Raw genomic sequence first — 17,816 nt, 5'->3', positions numbered from 1 at the left:
GGTTAACTGAACACACCTATTGAAAATATTAGATTCACACCTCTACTTTACCGACAAAATGTTCTGACCCGATGCAGGTTTTGTTTTGAGAATTTGGACTATTTGGAGAATGCATAAGTATGTTTACAGTCCGAAATCCGGAGTCATAGTTATATGCTTACTCATTAAACTTAATGATAAGAGATCATAATTTTTTTTCAATACTTTTAGGACAAACTGCTCTTAGCATGAAAATGAAAGACTGTTTGTAATATTTATCGACTATAATCGTTGAGCAAGTAAGAAAGTTATGACAAGCGTTAAGTTAGAAGTTCAGTGGTCTCCGATACATCCGAATAAGTTTATCACTTGGGGGACAGAAATATACCTCTACGAAATAGCACAGCTCAAGGAGAGCGTCAGACCATCGTGTAAGTCCTTTTAATTTCACATTTGATTGGCTCTTTGAAATTTGATCACTTAGTATATAACCATTTAATTATGTTCATGAGATCGTTGTTTACTTCATTTAAATAGGTATTAAAGTATCGGATGAAACAGTTGCACATCTCCTAGCGAGTAGTACAAGTTACCCTTATGTCAAGTGCATTGACATCTATCCTCATCCTGAGCCAGATATTTTGTTAGCTGTTGGACAGGCCAATGGAAAAATTGCACTAGCAACTTTTGGCCCCACTATTTTTGACGCCTTGGGTATAGCGGGCAAAGAATTTGGTACGTTTTAATTAAGAATAATAAGTTTTATAAAATTGCTGTGAATTCATGAATTGATTTTTCAGTTCCTAAACATGCTAGGCAGTGCAACGCTGTTGCTTGGAATCCTGTAGATACTAATATATTGGTCTCTGGGCTGGACAAGTATCGTACCGATCAGTCTTTACTTTTGTGGGATGTTTCAAAAAGTCCACTCAGCACAGAGAAAGCACACCATTACAATGCCAGTCAAGTGGAAATGCCTAAACCAATTGCCGAAACTGGCAATTCCGAGACAATACATTCACTATCTTGGTTCAAGAATGAGCCAAAGTGTTTGGTTGCTGGGGCCAACAATAAGCAGCTTAAAATCGTTGACTTTCGGGGTAAGATGTACAATTCGAGTCAATTTTTACTGACAATCAAGATGATGAAAAATCTAATCACAAAAAATTTACAGATTCGGTAAAAGTAGTAAATACAACGTCGACAAAGGCTGTCTTTAGTTTAGCAGTAAATCCCCACAATGATCATTATTTGGTGTCACAAGTTGACAATCAAATCATCATTTGGGATACACGTTCTTTTGAAAAACCACTTCTTACCCTCCTTCAGCAAAAACCAGTAACTAAAGTTTTGTGGTGCCCTACCAGACAAAGTTTACTAGGTTCACTACAAAAAGACTCTGGTATTTAAATTAGTCAATTATTTCTTTTTCATTGTAACACTACCATTTTTATTAATACTATCCTCTACATTTGTAAAGGATCTCTATATCTCCATGATATACAGCATTACGGAACTGTCAGAGAGGATGCAGAGCCTGGGGCTCTTGAGAGAACCATTGCACCTTCATGGGCCAATCCAACTAGTTTCTCATGGCATCCCACACATGTAAATAGATTTTTAGGAATTTCTCAACAAGGTATACTTTTGCCAATGCTTATGTATTTACAATTTATTTTTGTAGTATTTAATTAACAACTTTAATATTTCAGGTTTGACTGATTATACTGTTAATGAGAGAATAACTTTAAATTGGTCTGCCAGATCTCATCTTGTATGGAATCATTCTTCCAAAACTTTTAAATATATTTGTAGTAGCGATAAAATTTACAAAGACTTGGGTGATATTTCAATATTAACGAAGAAACGTGCAATGGCAGGCTATGGTCTATTGGTGAATATTTAAAAAATGTAAGTTACTTTAATGATTCAATTATATTTATTTTTTATTTAACCGTCTCAGCCTGAATTAGCACAAAACGGAGAACTAGCTGAAGACGAGACTTTAAAAAATTTGTGGCAATGGTTATACCTCAGTCGTTCTTTAGTAGAAGATGGCACAATAGCAACTGGAGTACTGAAACATCCTGGTATCAGGTTGGTAGTAAGATTAATCATTTCAAACTTTGAATGTCTATAATTCGTTATTTTATTGTAGGACTGTTCTCAAACTAGATGGACAAACAGGAGGTTTTGTAAAGTCGGAAATTGTCCACAGACCATGGGCAGATATTGGCTCCAATCACACTGCCAAAACTTATAGGTGAGCTTAATTATTTGTCACTGCAAATCACAAAACATAATATAACTTGTGCAGTTAATTAACGTTTGTAAAATTGTACAGATCACCTGATCGCGATAAGGCTCTACAATTATGCGGTTGGAGATTTGAGAAAGATTCAAATATGCCTTACAATAATTTATTTATAGAACGTCTAGAAAGAGAAGGCACTTATTCCAGAGCATCGGCAATATCTGTCTTCAATTTAGGTTTGCGACAAGCAATTGAAATTTTAAATAGAGGTGCTAGTAAAATGTCCCTAGCATCGAATTTACATATTGTTGCAATGGCACTATCTGGATTCTCGGAAGAAAAAAGTAGTATGTGGAGAGAATTGTGTTTAAAGTCACGAGCTCAACTGACTGATCCCTATCTCAGAGCGACTTTTGCGTTCCTCACTGCTGACAGTGATTCCTATGAAAATGTTCTTGTAAGTATACAAAATTTATATTATGCGATTTGTTAATTTTTAATTTTAGTTTCCTGATAATGACTTGAATTTCTTAGAATGAAAGTGGCGTGGCTGTGGAAGACAGAGTAGCATTTGCATTGATGTTTTTATCAGATGCAAAATTGTGTGATTACATAAATAAACTGACTCAAAGTTTACTCGATGAGGGATACTTGGCTGGATTTTTATTAACTGGTAAAACTATTCAACTATATAATTTTCTGAACAAAATGAATACTCACAGCAAACCATTTATTTATCTATAGGAGCCAACTCGGAAGGTATTCGGTTACTTCACAGATACTTGGATATCACTGGAGATGTACAAAGTTGTAGTTTAATTGCAGTGAGAGCTTTGGAAGAAAATCTATTGAAAGAGCCAGAAGTTCTACTTTGGATCGAAAGGTAAGTCAAAAGAAAAATTAATCAACTTTTTTCAATATAAATATCTAACAAAATTTTTATTTAGTTATAGGAATCTTTTAGATTCTTGGAAAATGTGGAATCAGAGAGCTCATTTCGACATAATAAGGGGAACAACAAAATCAGAAAAACCATCGCATCAAATGTACATTTCCTGTCATTTTTGTGGAAAGAGTATATCCACGTTTATGCAAGGATTCGCTCGAGTGAGAAATTATGGAAAACAAGGAAGTCAAGTTAAAGTGAGCCATATTTAAATTTTCTTGACAACTATTTTTGCTAAACTTCAAAAATCTCTAGTAATTTAAAATTAATTCTTCTTCTTTGCAGTCTACTTGTATAAATTGCAGAAAACCATTACCACGATGTGCTATTTGTTTAATGCACATGGGAACTATAACTGACTTACCATCTGGAAATAAAAATGACGACGAAAATAAAATAACAGAATTTAGCAGTTGGTTCACATGGTGTCAAACGTGTAGACATGGTGGTCATGCAAATCACATTATACATTGGTTTCAGTAAGTGAATGCAGGATCGATTTTTTACATCAAAGGCTTGAAAAATTATTAATTTTTTGTATAATGTTTACAGACAACATTCGGAATGTCCAGTGACTTCTTGTACTTGTAGATGTTTTTCTTTGGATGCGTCTTGTAAAACAGGTGCTGTGTAAATCATGAAGTATGAATTTTGTGTTTTTTTTATTGGAAAAGTGTCCTCATTTTAATAGAACTTTTTTATATTAATAAAATGATCTATACAATCAGATTTATAAAAATACCTAATATATTTACCAGCAGTGTGTAAAATACACTCTTATAAATACAAAAAAAAAAAAACTTACGGTTTATTGAACATTTAAAAAAAATACGGAGTAACAATGAGTGTTTAGTACGGTTCATCATCTGCACTTATTTTCCATTTTTTGCTGCCCATCATGTGTAGAGTAAGAAGAAATGAATTGTACTTTTCTGATTCTAAAATAAAATTTTTTTTTTTTTTTTTTTTTTTATCAAATAGTTATAATATTAAAATTCATTCACAAAGATGACAAACAACATTTACCAAAGTTATCAGATAATTCAGGTGGAAAATGCACGTATGATTTTCCTGAGACAGTTGATTTTGACACTGCAGTTCCGTGAACTTCTATGATACCTTCACAATTTCCGTCAATTGGTTCTGGAAGGTTGACATTGACAGAAACATTGTCTGTGGTCAACAGTTCAACACCCGTTCCATTTGAATTTACCTGAAAAAAATGAAGTACAGTTTTATATTAACAAGGTACAATAAAATGCCTAAAAATTACATTAAATACCTATGATGCCCCTAAAACTACATGGTAAAAACTTAATGTACCCATAAAACACTGGATAAAAAATCCATCACACATCAAGCAAATGTAGAATTACCTGATTTGAAAATTTATAAGAATTATGATATAAAATAAACAACGATTTGAATAAATTAAATGAAAATTAAAAAATGGTACAACAACCGTACCAACAGATATAAGGTTAAGAAACCAGATAATTGAAAAACTCACCTTTTTTACTTGACCGAGAAGAATTACATCTGAATTAATGTGCTGGGACAGATGCTGGCCGACAATACGTTTTGCTGGCATGATGCTTACTACCATTGTTTTCTTACAAATGTTATTGTTTGTTGCGACGTGACGATTCGAAACAAAATCCAAACCTCAATGACATTGCGCGCGAAAAGGCGGCAGGAAGTAAAGGAGAGACGATAAATTCAGGGATCTACATTATCGGAAAAGCCGCCTCGGGGAGAGAGAGGGCAATTTAAAAAAGAACTTTAATTTATTAAACAGTTTCGTATACCTAGTTTTATAGAGCGATGTACTATTGATTCACAAATAGTAACATTAAAGATAATTAATCTAAAAATTAAAAAAAAATTTCGAATTTCACAAATTCAATTTGAAAAAAAAAAAAAAAAAAAAAAATTAACAAAAATCATTATAGTTACTCGTTTTACTGTAATTCATCTCAAGGTATTAGCATCATAATGGTCTATTTCACTTAAACTCTAATCACTTGGAACTCGGTCGATGTAGACCTAGCTATTAACCAATTATTGTAAGTTACAGTGATGGATGATAATGGTTGAATGGCAGCTGTTAGTTTTTCAAACGATATTTACTGAAAACTAGTAATTCTTTCTGTATACAGTCGTGGACTTGTTTATAATAATTTTAAGTAGCACTTGAACAAGACACATTTTTTACTAAATTTTTTTACATATAATATGTATGTACAAACATAATAATTGTATTAAAATAACATTTTTTCACGAGTGATAAAAATATATGTATGCACGAATGACGATTTTAAATTTTTCTTCATTAAAATACGTTACAAAAATATATAGGTATTGGATTTGCACAATTGATTTTAAGTGATTGTAAATATTCACTAGCCATTGATAAATTTAACGGAGTTAAAAATTAATTTTCTTTCTTGTCAGCATTTTCTTCTACCGGAGTAGAAGGATATATTGCAAATAAAGATAATTGAGTAAAAGATAAGACAAAACCAACTGCGTTCTGGAACTGTAAATACAAAGATGATATAATACATTTTAGGTAATAATATTGGTTTCAGCAATAATATTGGAAGAAACTTACAATAATAAAAGCGTTGTTTATTATGAGCCCATACAAGAGCCATTGGAATGAAACAATTGTTCCCATAAAAATAAGCGGGAATGGAAGCATTGCGGTACTTTTGGTTCTAATGATTTCGCCCTAAAACACAAATTTAATTAGTAAAATTAGATTTAAACTTATGCGTGTTGAACAAATCTATAAGCCCTACCAAATTAAAGAGCGGTGATGCAATTAAAAGTAAAAATAATACTGTCGTTACGATTCCAAATCTGTATTCAATGTGTTCTTGGCTTTCAATTTTCGTATATCCTAAAACTACAGCAACAAAAGCCACTGCTTTGCTCAGAGTTATCAGACAGCTTATCTGAAAAGAAAAAGAAAAACGATGATAAGACATTTCCAACAATTTTAGTCCATTAGGATAACAATAATCGTAAATTCATTGACGATTTCGACATAATGACAGTTAATTACCTTGTCAGGCGAGTAAAAGTAATATATCAACGTGTAAACAAAATTTACGAAAAAACCAAACAAATTAATGTTAATCATTGTCGAATCTTGGACCAGATATCCATACTGCAACATGATAACGCCCCTGGAAAATTCAAAGGAATTCGCATTATAATTTAATTAAACGACTCAAGGTACTTGGAAAATTAAAATTCTGTCGATAGTAGTGCTACACCCATTAGAGATATAGAGATGAATGAATTCACATCAAGTAAGTATACCTATACGTGAATGGAACTTACATGGACAAGCCACCGATAAAAGGCATCGGATCGACTCCTTTCGCCGTTCCTTTTTTGCAAATGTCTTTGCACATCAACCTACGATGCAAAAAGCAATAAATTAACCAATGTTGCGGTAAACCGTCTAGTTTTTCAGTCAAGTCTAATTTATAATATTTACTCACGATGGAGACAGCATGTGGGCCATTGTTGTCACGAAGGCACAAGTGCCAACGATGTCTTTGTAATCCTCCATAGGCATGACGAGGAAAATAAACAAACAAACGAAAAAATAAGAACGAAGAAATGAAAAAAAAAAAAAAAAAAAAGTTAAAACACCGCGCCCGCACGAGAGATGTTAGAAGTGCGTGAAATCCTGGGTGAACTAACGTGCTCCACGTATAGTGGCCACGCCGACACTAAATTGCATTTGAAAGACCCTCTCTCGAGCAGCCGATCGACCCTGAAATATATATTCCTCCTCAGGCAGAGGGGGGGGGGAGGCCACCGTCGTGTGTGTGCAATGACGACAGAGAGACGCAGAGGATCGTGCTGGACGATAAGTATGTAATGAGATGACGGGGATTACTATATACGCGATTACAGCGAATCCCAACTCCGCAGAATGACTAATATAAATTATACTTATACGCTGCTCTTTTTTTTTTCTTCACTCCGTAATGTTTGTTTCTTCCTTTATTAGTAAACATTGCCGCTCCGCTTCGTTGCAATCACGAGGCACGTACTGCTTCCCTTGATTAATTTTGATCAGATTGCGTAAATTACTTAATTGCGGGAACTGAGCTGAGCATGAATTTATCACATTCGACAAAGCAAATAACTTTATTTATCTTATTTTTCAAAACGCAAGTTTTTTCAACTTTGAATATCATAAAAAAAAACTTAAACTCGATTAAAATTTGTAATAATAATTTATTTTTGACAGTAAAAAGTTTATGTTCAAGCTTTGCAGTGCTGTTTAGCGATAGTGTAAAATTAATAGTATTCGTTAAACAAAACTTTTTGATACGTTTTATGCTCACAACATTGAAAAATACAATATTTATGTCATAAAATTTGGGTACTTATTATCATTGCAAGGTAATTTGACTATTTGAACTATCACTCAAAAATACTAGTTTACAATAGTTTACTTAGTAGAAACGTTGCATCAATAAACGTGCGATTATTTAAATATTTTTCCTCAACCTTAAACCTCATCTGCTACAAATATAACTATATAAAGTAGCCGTCCCTTTTGCTTAACAGGAAGCTCTTGTTAAAGAGAGCTATAAATTGTTCTATTAAAAATATCTACGCAGCTTATGGTTTTGTCATCAACAGCGGTACCTTGTTTTCTTTTTATAGGAAAATGTAGATTTACCAATGTTAAAACACTAACAAAACAATAGGTTAAAGTTTTTTTTTTGTGATAAAATTGAAAGAAACTGATTTTATTGTATTGCTTCGAGTTACAGCTTACGATGAATATAAATTATGTATGTACACTGTGATAATTTCTGCATTTTTACAGAGGCAATATTATGCCATTTAATACAAATTTAACTAGTCATTATCAATTAACAATTATAAATTTTCACTTTGACCTAACGTTTTCCTGATTTTTCTGTGGTGGATGGTTTACTGCTTGCTGCTGATACATTTTGGGTGACTATGGAGTTAATTTCTTTTTGACAATTTGAATATGCCATACCTAAACCAAAACCTGCCCCTGTCACTATAGGCCATTTTTCTGCAAAGAAAATAAGCAATCTTTAAACAAAATTTTCTCATAATGCAAAACTTAAGATTAGAATATTAAATTCTCTAATCTGTGATGGTATATCTCAATCATGAATTGATTAAATTTAGTTCTCAAATCAATGGGTATGTATGTATATGCAAATGATGAAATGAAGATAAAAATAAAAGTTTTTTAATTTATCATATTAATTATATCATTAGCAGTGAACTACTTATCCCAAGATTTTACCAATGAGCTACAAGTTGTGTACGTATAATTAAGTACGTAGTTCAAGAGAAAATTTATTGCGAATTCATAAAAATATTCAAAAATCGTAAGTACCTTGTTTGGTTTTTACAAGGATTTTCGTGAAACAAATAAATTTTCGAGTAAGTAAATAAAATGTGAAAGATTTTTTAAACGCGTACGCCCACGTATCAATTAAAAAAAGGCCACGGTTCATTCATCGTTATCATCAGCATGAAAAAAATAAACATGAAACATCAGCTGTTGACAGTGTTGAGTTAACTCTAAAGAAAAGCTGTGAGGTTAAACACATACCACACACACACACTGTTTAAATAAAATAAAAAAATTCAAGTAAGAATAGTCAGCTGTATCTACTGTCTACTGATGACAAGAAATTAATATACACATGCACAAACATCAGCAGCAAAATAATCAAGCCAACTTACTCCTGAAGAAGAGCAGCGAGATGACGGAGCCGAGAAAAATGCCACCTCCTGAAAAACGTCAAAAATTAAAGCTATGGGTTAACACGCGACTCGGGGATGCAGGGTAAAGGAGGAGAAGGAAGTGGTGGTGGTAAAAAAAGCCAGATATAGCGTTGAAATCAAAGGGCACAGCGGGTACTTGGCACTTATACCTGCTTGATCTGATTCAACTCACCTAATTTAAAGACCGCGTCCGCAAAGCACCTGTCCCATTTTCTCCCAACTTCCTCCTCTGTCCAGACAGTAGGGGCCATTTTTCTGCAAAAACAAGGGCAAAAACGCGTGGCTCGTTACGTCACAAAATAGACAGACAGCTGCACCAAAACCAAAGCACTAATAGGACTATACACACTGCTGCAGGTCAGAGACGCGCCGGGTCTTGGATGTCTGCCCTGGTCTATCGTTTTAAATCGATCGCGTGACGCGTCACCTCGTTAACTTATTTTATGGGATGCATTATACTTTGCGGACTAATGGCTCGATTATTCACTGTCCGTCGAAGTGGATACGACTGATTTCGATGATTTTTAAGTTGCTTCCATTTGCTACTTTATCTCTTTTTTTGCTACACTAACAATTTTAGATGTGACACTGCGCGTGCGATACGGATGTATAAGTCGGAGTACTAAAATTGTCGTCTGCTGCTCTTGTTTGTGATGGTTGTCGGCAGTTTTGTTTATATAGAGTGACTATTGCGGTGTACGTTCATAGCAAGGTATTTTTTTAAATCATTACCAATAAACCGTATATTTATCATCATTATTTATACATAAGATAGTAACATGTACCTATGGCTATATACTCTCATAATTTAGTGTAAATACTTTAGATGAAATGGTAAATTTTTTCCTATGTGAATTACATAAGACGCGCTTGTAAATATTTTCCAAACATTACTAACTTCTTTAAATTCTTTTTTTTTCATTATTAAATGTATTTAAGTGATATAATATATGTTATGTCAGTTTTATGTGAATAAATTTCAAATTTTAGGTTTCATCCAAGAGCAAGGACATAGAAATCAATGACAAATCTAACCTGTTGTTTCGAATGTCATGATTGATTTTATGAAAACATAAACATTGAGATATTGCCAAATAATCATTTAATGTGTTCGATATGGCACATCGTGCACTCATGAGGCTAGGTAAACAATTACCCAAAAGAGTCAAGGAGTATAAACCATTTCAAAACTTTCTAGTATTGGATTTTGAAGCAACTTGTGAGGCCAACAAAATATTAAAACCACAAGAAATCATTGAAATCCCGTGTTTTGCCGTGTCTTCCGAAGATTGGCACATAACAGATGTTTTTCATGAGTACGTCAAACCTAGAGTGCATCCACAATTGTCTACATACTGCAGTACATTAACAGGACTAATGCAAGAGACGTTGGATGATGAAGACTTTTTTCCAGTAGTGTTTTCCAAATTTTGCGAGTGGATAAAAAATGGAAATTATTTTGATGAAGAGGGTAAAAGTGCTTTTGTGACTTGTGGTGATTGGGATTTGAAAGTAATGCTTCCAGAACAGTGCAAGCTCGATAACATTGAAGTGCCAAGTTATTTTAAAGAGTGGATTAACTTGAAAACAACATTTTGTTCAGCCACCAATTATTATCCACGTGGTATAAACGATATGTTGAAGCACTTTAACATGAAATTCCAAGGAAGAAACCATTGCGGTCTTGATGATGCTCATAATATTACTAGATTAATGAGAGTTTTAGCCGAGAGGAATAGGCCGCAATTCATTATTACATCAAATGTTAAGGACAAAAAATTTGACGTTAGTGTTGGTTTGTAATTTTGTTTATTAAAAATATAAAATATTTTACACTAATACTGTTGTATTCAATAAAACTCATTTATATTAGAAAAGTATAAAATCATTAAAACTTTTACACAAAATAATATAAATCTATACTCTTTTTCTTCACACAAGGCATCATGAGTTCATTGAAATATATATATGTAAATACAGTAGAATGATGTGCTTTATGTACACTTTAATTTTATATATGTATATATTCCTCTTTATTACTAGAGCACGTAAAAATCATTCAGGTGGTAAAAAACTTTCCCCACCAAAATACAATGTATTGTCTTGATTACTGCACAATGAATAAAACGTTTGAGAATCTTCCATATTATCTTGGAACATAGACATAGTTTCATCTGCTGGAATTTCTATAGTCATCTTTATATCATTTTGTACTATCCCCTTACACAAATCACCAAGATTTTGCTGAGTAACCAAAAAGTATTTTTATTAACGATTGTTCATGGAGCGTTAAAATTGATCAATTCAAAATTCTTACCTCTGAATCTTTAATTAGTTTTAGATCTTGAGTAAATGATTCATTAGGAAAGGCCTTAGATATTTGATGAACAACTTCTTTAAATTCATTGGCCAAATAGTCTATTTTAGGATTTAGTTGATCACTATCAGCTAACTTTTTGTACAACCTGTGATTTGTAATATGAATTTTAAATAGTTAGCTTGGTACAAAATAAATATCTGTGAATCTATATTATCAGTATCATGATTTACCTCCTTATTCGTAATCTTGTTGGTTCATCGCCATGTATAAGTCTTAATGTTCCTACATGTATTACACCAATTCGATGTGCATGGGGAAAATCATCCTTTTTCGGGCGAAACTCTATTAAAACTGATTGAGTTTGTTTTGGTGGAAGCAGAATTTCATTAGGTTTGACATACCAACTGGATATTGCAGATGGACACAGAGCTACGTAAAAATATTGTTAGTTTATTATTAATTTGAGTAAAAACAATATGTATGCATATAAAAACCTTTTGGAATAATTTTTGCTTTCACAAAACATGTCAAATCTCCTCTATTCATTAATCTGATTTTTGAGTGAAGAATTCCATCTGAATTTAAATGTCCCAGAGAAAGCCACATTTGTTCACTTATGTCTTTGATAGCTTCATAAATTTCAATTTTTCCGTATCCACCGTATCCAAACAGTGGCATCTAAATTAAGGACATAATAAAATTTTTTCGGTGCTATATACCATAAATAAAAGTTTTCAATAAACGACACTTACCGATTTCACGTAACCACTAATTGCGCTATTTTCTTTCACCGAGTTGTAGTGAGAAAAAAATATCTTTCCAGCCGCAGCTTTTGCAAAAGCAGGTGTAAAAACAACAAACAGTGTTTTGCTTTCCATGGCTTGAAGACATATTATCATTGACGTTGATAGTGAGCCTCTTTCTTTGGAAAACTAAAAGTTTCCGTATGATTTTAAAATGTAATCAACCAAAATCTCAAATAACACAAATTACCCTCCTACCTTGAAACACCGACCCTCTGATTTGATAGAAACAAAAAGTTTCAATTTGCTGTTACCAGTATTTCGAACTGTGAACTGTTGTGTGTCCGATTTCCCGATTTTAACACTGCCCCATACTAAAGACACGTGAGTAGCTCTAAGTGTTATGTTTTCTTTCACCACTGCAGAACTACCTGAAGCCGTACTGCATGGCGATTGCCGTCCTGAAGTACCAGACCTGTTGTAGTATGAACTCTGTGGTGACGTTGAAGAACCAACAGATTTTAAGTGCTGTGGAGTTTCGGAGCTTTGAAGGTGGTGTGAACTACTAATGGAGTCACAGTCATCTGAAAGTACTTTTTCTCCGATTACAGGATAAAATGAAGCTTTATTTCCTATCACGATCTTAATCATGGCTTGTCTGAAATTCATTAAAATGTGACAAATCCTGCATTTAAAACTGAAAACTTAATAGATTGTGAAAAATATTTTTTGATTACCTTTCAACGTCAGTCTTATTATCTTCAGGGCTATACGTAATTTGTAAAGCTAACTTATCACCTTCATTAAGTATAATGTTATTAGGATATATACAAAAGTCCCGGCATTCATTTTGATTTTCTTTAGATTTTACAACATTTATAATAGCTGTCACAACGATATTTCCTGAGTTTTTTATAATTATTGATTTTACTACTTTGGGTTGTAGAAGTAAAGGAAATTCAGTATCAATAATATCAAGTTTACAAGAACCTAGGAAACCCTTTAGTTTTATTTCCTTGATAGGATATTCCTCATTTTCTTTGAAGCAGACTGAGACACTTAACTTAGCTTCAGCACTGTATACACCTTTTTGATGTATTTTCTCTGTAAATATAAGAAAAAATGAGTAATATTTTTTCGCAAAATTTATTTTAAATGTTTATATGCTGTACCTATAAAAGATTCAAGAGATGTTCCTCTAAAATCAATATCTATTGTTGATGGCACTTTTGGCTTCAGTAGTAATTGTACTTGTTTCCTCGGATTATTTAGAGATTCGTTAAAACTACCATTAAAACTAAATAATTCAGGTTCATCCTGTTTAATAAGCAAAAACCATATTTTCACGATAAACCAGAATTTTTAATATCATTTTTAGATCTTTATGCAAATACCTACTTGATTTAAGCGCATTAAAACAGGTACATTGATACTATTTCTGTTTTCCAAAGTAATAGATACGCTATTACTTGTATCTTCTGTTATCATTTGAAAATTTACAACGTTGTCCTCTGACGGAGTAGATATTCTGATATCTGGTTCTTCTGGCATAAAGCACATTACATGCTTTAACAACCAATTATTTTTTGTTACCATATCTAAGCAAGGAATATGCAAGACTGAAACTATGAAGTTTCCTATACGCGGCATTTTCACACCAATCTAAATAATATTAAAACTGATAGTTAAAAGCTATTACTGGTGAAACGTGTTAGTTGACATTATATATACAATTACCTTGAAACATTTGTTTCCCTTGGGTTCAATTAATATGTCCTTGTTTGGTAGAGAAAGTTGAATATTATCCTTTTCTCCTTGAATTTGAAAAAGTTGTAATTTACAAACGATCCAACGATCTGTTCCATTACATAATTCAAAATCGGTTTCTTGCGGTATGCCTACCAAACAGGTACAGAGTTCTTGTGTCTTCTTCCCAACCTTTACTTTTCCTGCAAAAGCAATTCATTTGAAAAGTATTCAAATACTCGTTTGGAACAAAAATTGATTTAATTAAATTATGTACTTCTATCAAATGATTGGTCTTTTACTGGGGGTGATGTACGTAATGGTGTGAGTGTCTTTTCTTTCATTGATAAATCGTCCATTGCCAACGTTGGTTCACTATTATTAGGTTCGTTATTAAATGTCGCAGACTCTGTGTCATGAATCAAGCTCGATACTTCATTTCCAGAATTACTTTTAACAGAACCACTATTTGGGGTACATTGTAACTGTGATAGTTTCCATTTCAACGAAGGCATCCCACTACTGTCAGCACGAGGAATACTTAAATTTTCACCTAATAACACAACAAAATTTACAGGCTTAGAGCGTGTCGATGATTTTTGAGAGAAGAAAAAATTGTATACTTTTAGATGAATTTTGTTGTAATGAGAAACCATCGCTGCACTTTAAAGTAACGTCTTGTAAAACTTTGTAATCCTCCATTCCAAATAATTGTCTTAAGTTTTGATCCGTAACTTTTCTATTACTTAGTATGTCATCAAATATTTCATTGTCCATTTGTGAAACATTTTTACTGCCTAAAGATAATTTATGACCATAGTTTTGTCGTGTTTCAGTTGTGACGTTTAGGACAGGCAAAGATGGTCTATGATCCGGTAAAATATTATAAGTTTGACCAGCAGATGTTATTTTACCTTCCTGTTTCTTGGCTTTTTCATTTGCTTCCATGAGTTTATCAATTAATTTTGTTGGAGTTACATCTTCTTCTATATTCTGAAGTGCTTTAGCAATGCTGCTCAAACTCATAACACTCGGATCTTTAGTAGAATCAACAATGTTTTTTTCAGATTCATCTAAATTATTAACTAAAAATAAAATAAATGAGTAAGTGAAAATTAGTTGTTCATATGACGTTACTGTGATATTATATCACCTGCAGATGTTACTGTTTGGTCCACCAAGGCACGACATTTTCTTTGCTTCTTACAAGAATTTGTGTCTAAGCCAAGACTTGGCCTATCAGAAGCATTAATGGACAAGTGGCCCATAGTGCCGCATTTCCGTTGAAAAAATTCACCCACAGATATTCTCCCATCTTCTACCGTTAAATCACCAGATCCTATGACTCCAGAAAAACAAGAAAGTTCCAGTCTGTCATTTTCGATTTCACCAGTTGGCACGGATTCTAACTGATTTTTTCTCCAAGATATTTCATCAGCTAATATTTGATTGCCAACTTTTGATCCAGACATAAATTCTTCATTTCCAAACTGTTCCATCACTTCAGCTATATTACTATTATAACTGATACCACTGAAACTTTGTGCTGCAAATGTTTCATTTTTATCATTTTTAGATTTGTTTGGGCAATCCGACGTTATTTTATATGAATTTTGATATTCAGAAGACCGTCCAGTCATTTCACTTGGCTCAAAAATTATCTAAAAATTATATTCAATCTATAAGCAGTGCTACAAAAGTATTTTTTTAACATTTCATAAACTCACACTGGCACCATTAGTTGACTTTTTTTCATAATCTATTTTTCCATCCTTAGGTAGACTAGACCGGATGGTTTTAATACGTGCAAGATCATTATAATCAGGCAAATTTGTAGAATTCACATTATTTTCTTTGTCCGATTCTATAATGCAGCGTACGTATTATACAAGCGAAACTCGAAATCTAAAAGTTTCTTATGAGAAAATATAAATTATCTTACTTGAAAAAGTGCCAGCAAAAGGCTCAGCATATTTCTTTATCACCTTACGAGCAAGCTCGCGTTCGCAATTGCTGTCTAGAAAATCATTTTGGTTTTTCAACTGTGTCAAGGTAGAAGTAACGTCATTATCCAGCACTAAAAAAATAAAAAGTATAATCTTAGCCAATAGGTACAATTTTTCAACTTATAAATAGTATTGTCGGGTGATGACAGGAAATAATAATACTGACAATTTGTGCAATTGGACATATTATCAAATTGAAGAATCCCCAGTGAAGATTCATCATCGGTGTGACATTGTTTGAAATCATTGCTATTGTCGAAATTCAACTGTCTGTGCTTACTTGACGGTTCCTCGAGAGTCGATCTGCTGCTTTTCTCTACCATTCTAAACGTGAAAACATTATTTATATAAATGTATGTAAAAAAAAAAAAAAAAAAAATTACAACCGCATAGATCTGCGATTCACGATTCTCCGAATCGCAAGATAAAATTTGCGAGCGTAGAACAAAGGAAAGCGCGCTCGCTTTCTCTGTCACTCGCAACCGTAGGAGAAAAAAAAAAAAAACACAAGATACTTAAGAGCGGGAAAACTTACAAGGACCTCCGACCAACCGTCGAGGTGGCTTGGGGCAGGGGTGTGCTGACGATTGTCACATCCGTCATGTCGGCGACGAGGTCTGCAAGGAGCTTCTTGAGGTTGCTCGGCTCAACCGAGTCCTTGACGTTGTTGTTGTGATTCTTCCTGTTGTTATCCATGGCACCTCGCAGCAGCAGCTATACTTACTGCACGCCACCGTAACTCCGGCCAACTTCTTTGAGAAGGATCTCCTTATACGTATACACTTTTTTCACATCCAGAGTTCACTAATTCACTGTTCACTTAAACCTATTAAATAGTATAAACAAACGCTACCGATAAGTAACTTATACCTGCAGCGACTTTGAATTTGAAATTGTTCACGATCGAGCCTGAGATGATGTCCACAGGTGGGAAAGAGACGATATGGGAAAAGAGTTAAGTGCGACGTACACGACGCGCGGTTTTTCCAAGAGAGAATCACTGAAGATGAGATTGAGTAGGTACTTATGACTTTTTGCATGCGTTACCATTATAAGACGCCGCGCGTTGCGTCGCAAATACGAAAACAAACATTAAGTAACTGCGTTAATTATTGGGTATAAGTACAAACACCACTGACCATAAAACATAAGCAGGAGTTGCAGCAGACTCTCGAGCACAACAAAACACCCTAAGCCCCAATGCCCCCCAAACGTAACGCGCGCTCCGATACGTCCCTCTCCTCTCCCCTTCTCCCTCTCTTTTCTTTTCGTCCTATGTGTGCGGGGCGAGAGAGATCCCGAAATTCCCGACAGATTCGTTAAGGCTTTTTTTTTAGTTCAAGAGCCTGTTTGAAAAAATAGGGGTTTTTAAAAATAATCTATATTTACGGGAGGTTTTTTGGCATTGTAAACAAATAATAAATTAGTTATTTCCAAAACAAGTTTCGACGAGAAAATCGAGAAAAAACATGTTAAGTAAATCGGTTGAAAAGGAGTCAATGAAATGTCTACATGCAATTTTGAAAACCCCAAGTAAACTTTTATAATTACAGAAGAAATGCGTGGGTCCTTGCTCAATCGTGATCCGAGCAGTACCTGAATATAATCATACAGTTGATAACTTTCTATTGTGAAGAACACATATATTTTTATAGTGTAGCATCTACACATTTATCAATTATAATTTATTGAAATAATACAGTTAAGCACAGATTTTTATCGAATATTCACTCACGCACTGTTTTAAATTTATTGAAGTTTTTTAGCAACTGGAAATAAGTTCTTTTCTAAGGTATATATGTATACAGACACAAACTTTTTCAACTTACTAATTTATTTACTATTTTTTATATTAAAATAATTACAAATGTATCTTGAAAATATACTTGATCAGGTAAATACATAACTTCTTTTAAATAGTATATAAGGAACCCTTTATTTCTCAAAAATGTATATTTTCAGTGATAATTATACGGGTATTTAAGTATTTAAAAGTTTATTTTACGAGAAA

The 17,816-nt window shown here is 33.3% G+C and overlaps 6 protein-coding genes across 8 annotated transcripts; 2 read left to right on the top strand and 4 right to left on the bottom strand.

Annotated features, from left to right (window-relative positions):
* The first annotated feature begins 125 nt into the window (after positions 1–125).
* Positions 126–3,997, top strand: mio (GATOR complex protein mio). Its single transcript, XM_014352049.3, has 14 exons — positions 126–410; positions 517–714; positions 780–1,079; positions 1,154–1,381; positions 1,460–1,618; positions 1,692–1,873; positions 1,943–2,076; positions 2,138–2,242; positions 2,324–2,690; positions 2,768–2,906; positions 2,978–3,116; positions 3,181–3,376; positions 3,465–3,658; positions 3,732–3,997. The coding sequence occupies exons 1-14, from the start codon at positions 290–292 to the stop codon at positions 3,811–3,813; spliced, it is 2,544 nt and encodes an 847-aa protein (XP_014207535.3). The 5' UTR covers positions 126–289; the 3' UTR covers positions 3,814–3,997.
* Positions 3,736–4,870, bottom strand: LOC106638725 (replication protein A 14 kDa subunit). Of its 2 annotated transcripts, XM_089597083.1 has the most exons (4): positions 4,690–4,870; positions 4,206–4,392; positions 3,985–4,117; positions 3,736–3,805 (listed from the first exon to the last, which is right to left on the bottom strand). In XM_089597083.1, exons 1-3 carry the CDS (start codon positions 4,783–4,785, stop codon positions 4,029–4,031), a joined length of 372 nt encoding a protein of 123 aa, XP_089453209.1. In that variant the 5' UTR covers positions 4,786–4,870; the 3' UTR covers positions 3,736–3,805; positions 3,985–4,028. The 2 variants fall into 2 exon arrangements, with proteins under 2 accessions (XP_089453209.1, XP_089453208.1); XM_089597082.1 differs by lacking the exon at positions 3,736–3,805 and having other exon boundaries at positions 3,834–4,117; positions 4,690–4,869.
* Positions 4,871–5,372: 502 nt separating this feature from the next.
* Positions 5,373–6,916, bottom strand: LOC106638757 (sugar transporter SWEET1). Its single transcript, XM_014352095.2, has 6 exons — positions 6,695–6,916; positions 6,531–6,608; positions 6,250–6,373; positions 5,984–6,139; positions 5,794–5,913; positions 5,373–5,718 (listed from the first exon to the last, which is right to left on the bottom strand). Exons 1-6 carry the CDS (start codon positions 6,769–6,771, stop codon positions 5,614–5,616), a joined length of 660 nt encoding a protein of 219 aa, XP_014207581.2. The 5' UTR covers positions 6,772–6,916; the 3' UTR covers positions 5,373–5,613.
* A 1,026-nt stretch (positions 6,917–7,942) lies between these two features.
* LOC106638758 (MICOS complex subunit Mic10) lies at positions 7,943–9,606 on the bottom strand. 2 transcript variants are annotated; one of them, XM_089597138.1, is made up of 4 exons: positions 9,340–9,606; positions 9,163–9,245; positions 8,949–8,996; positions 7,943–8,262 (listed from the first exon to the last, which is right to left on the bottom strand). In XM_089597138.1, the coding sequence occupies exons 2-4, from the start codon at positions 9,239–9,241 to the stop codon at positions 8,117–8,119; spliced, it is 273 nt and encodes a 90-aa protein (XP_089453264.1). In that variant the 5' UTR covers positions 9,242–9,245; positions 9,340–9,606; the 3' UTR covers positions 7,943–8,116. The 2 variants fall into 2 exon arrangements, with proteins under 2 accessions (XP_089453264.1, XP_014207582.2); XM_014352096.2 differs by having other exon boundaries at positions 9,163–9,604.
* Positions 9,338–11,090, top strand: LOC106638743 (ERI1 exoribonuclease 3). The gene is made up of 2 exons (XM_014352069.2): positions 9,338–9,702; positions 9,981–11,090. The coding sequence occupies exon 2, from the start codon at positions 10,107–10,109 to the stop codon at positions 10,791–10,793; it is 687 nt and encodes a 228-aa protein (XP_014207555.2). The 5' UTR covers positions 9,338–9,702; positions 9,981–10,106; the 3' UTR covers positions 10,794–11,090.
* Positions 10,815–17,031, bottom strand: spd-2 (spindle defective 2). The gene is made up of 17 exons (XM_014352068.2): positions 16,341–17,031; positions 15,972–16,129; positions 15,742–15,876; positions 15,527–15,663; positions 14,953–15,460; positions 14,423–14,884; positions 14,077–14,352; positions 13,791–14,002; positions 13,452–13,715; positions 13,226–13,370; positions 12,791–13,157; positions 12,312–12,711; positions 12,063–12,242; positions 11,805–11,988; positions 11,541–11,739; positions 11,308–11,455; positions 10,815–11,234 (listed from the first exon to the last, which is right to left on the bottom strand). The coding sequence occupies exons 1-17, from the start codon at positions 16,499–16,501 to the stop codon at positions 11,046–11,048; spliced, it is 4,125 nt and encodes a 1,374-aa protein (XP_014207554.2). The 5' UTR covers positions 16,502–17,031; the 3' UTR covers positions 10,815–11,045.
* Positions 17,032–17,816: the final 785 nt, after the last annotated feature.

This window comes from Copidosoma floridanum, unplaced genomic scaffold, assembly GCF_036245765.1.
Source record: "Copidosoma floridanum isolate Cflo_tuat_1 unplaced genomic scaffold, Cflo_Japanese_pri ptg000030l, whole genome shotgun sequence".
In the NCBI taxonomy this organism is placed as follows: Eukaryota; Metazoa; Arthropoda; class Insecta; order Hymenoptera; family Encyrtidae; genus Copidosoma; species Copidosoma floridanum.
This window is presented reverse-complemented; position numbering and strand designations above follow the sequence as displayed.

Excerpts from the sequence above, each read along its gene's own strand:
- LOC106638725 (XM_089597083.1), bottom strand. The coding sequence starts at position 4,785 with ATGGTAGTAAGCATCATGCCAGCAAAACGTATTGTCGGCCAGCATCTG. Across the intron at positions 4,393-4,689 it reads TTCTCGGTCAAGTAAAAAAG|GTAAATTCAAATGGAACGGG; the intron begins GTGAGTTTTTCA and ends CATTTTTTTCAG. Across the intron at positions 4,118-4,205 it reads TGAATTATCTGATAACTTTG|AATCAGAAAAGTACAATTCA; the intron begins GTAAATGTTGTT and ends ATTTTATTTTAG.
- LOC106638743 (XM_014352069.2), top strand. The coding sequence starts at position 10,107 with ATGGCACATCGTGCACTCATGAGGCTAGGTAAACAATTACCCAAAAGA.
- spd-2 (XM_014352068.2), bottom strand. The coding sequence starts at position 16,501 with ATGGATAACAACAGGAAGAATCACAACAACAACGTCAAGGACTCGGTT. Across the intron at positions 14,885-14,952 it reads CCAAACAGTAACATCTGCAG|TTAATAATTTAGATGAATCT; the intron begins GTGATATAATAT and ends TTTTATTTTTAG. Across the intron at positions 11,456-11,540 it reads ACAAGATTACGAATAAGGAG|GTTGTACAAAAAGTTAGCTG; the intron begins GTAAATCATGAT and ends TACAAATCACAG.
- LOC106638757 (XM_014352095.2), bottom strand. The coding sequence starts at position 6,771 with ATGCCTATGGAGGATTACAAAGACATCGTTGGCACTTGTGCCTTCGTG. Across the intron at positions 6,609-6,694 it reads GCCCACATGCTGTCTCCATC|GTTGATGTGCAAAGACATTT; the intron begins GTGAGTAAATAT and ends TTTGCATCGTAG. Across the intron at positions 5,719-5,793 it reads TAAACAACGCTTTTATTATT|TTCCAGAACGCAGTTGGTTT; the intron begins GTAAGTTTCTTC and ends TTGTATTTACAG.
- LOC106638758 (XM_089597138.1), bottom strand. The coding sequence starts at position 9,241 with ATGGCCCCTACTGTCTGGACAGAGGAGGAAGTTGGGAGAAAATGGGAC. Across the intron at positions 8,997-9,162 it reads GGACGCGGTCTTTAAATTAG|GAGGTGGCATTTTTCTCGGC; the intron begins GTGAGTTGAATC and ends GACGTTTTTCAG. Across the intron at positions 8,263-8,948 it reads CTCGCTGCTCTTCTTCAGGA|AAAAATGGCCTATAGTGACA; the intron begins GTAAGTTGGCTT and ends TTTTCTTTGCAG.
- mio (XM_014352049.3), top strand. The coding sequence starts at position 290 with ATGACAAGCGTTAAGTTAGAAGTTCAGTGGTCTCCGATACATCCGAAT. Across the intron at positions 715-779 it reads TATAGCGGGCAAAGAATTTG|TTCCTAAACATGCTAGGCAG; the intron begins GTACGTTTTAAT and ends TTGATTTTTCAG. Across the intron at positions 3,377-3,464 it reads AACAAGGAAGTCAAGTTAAA|TCTACTTGTATAAATTGCAG; the intron begins GTGAGCCATATT and ends TCTTCTTTGCAG.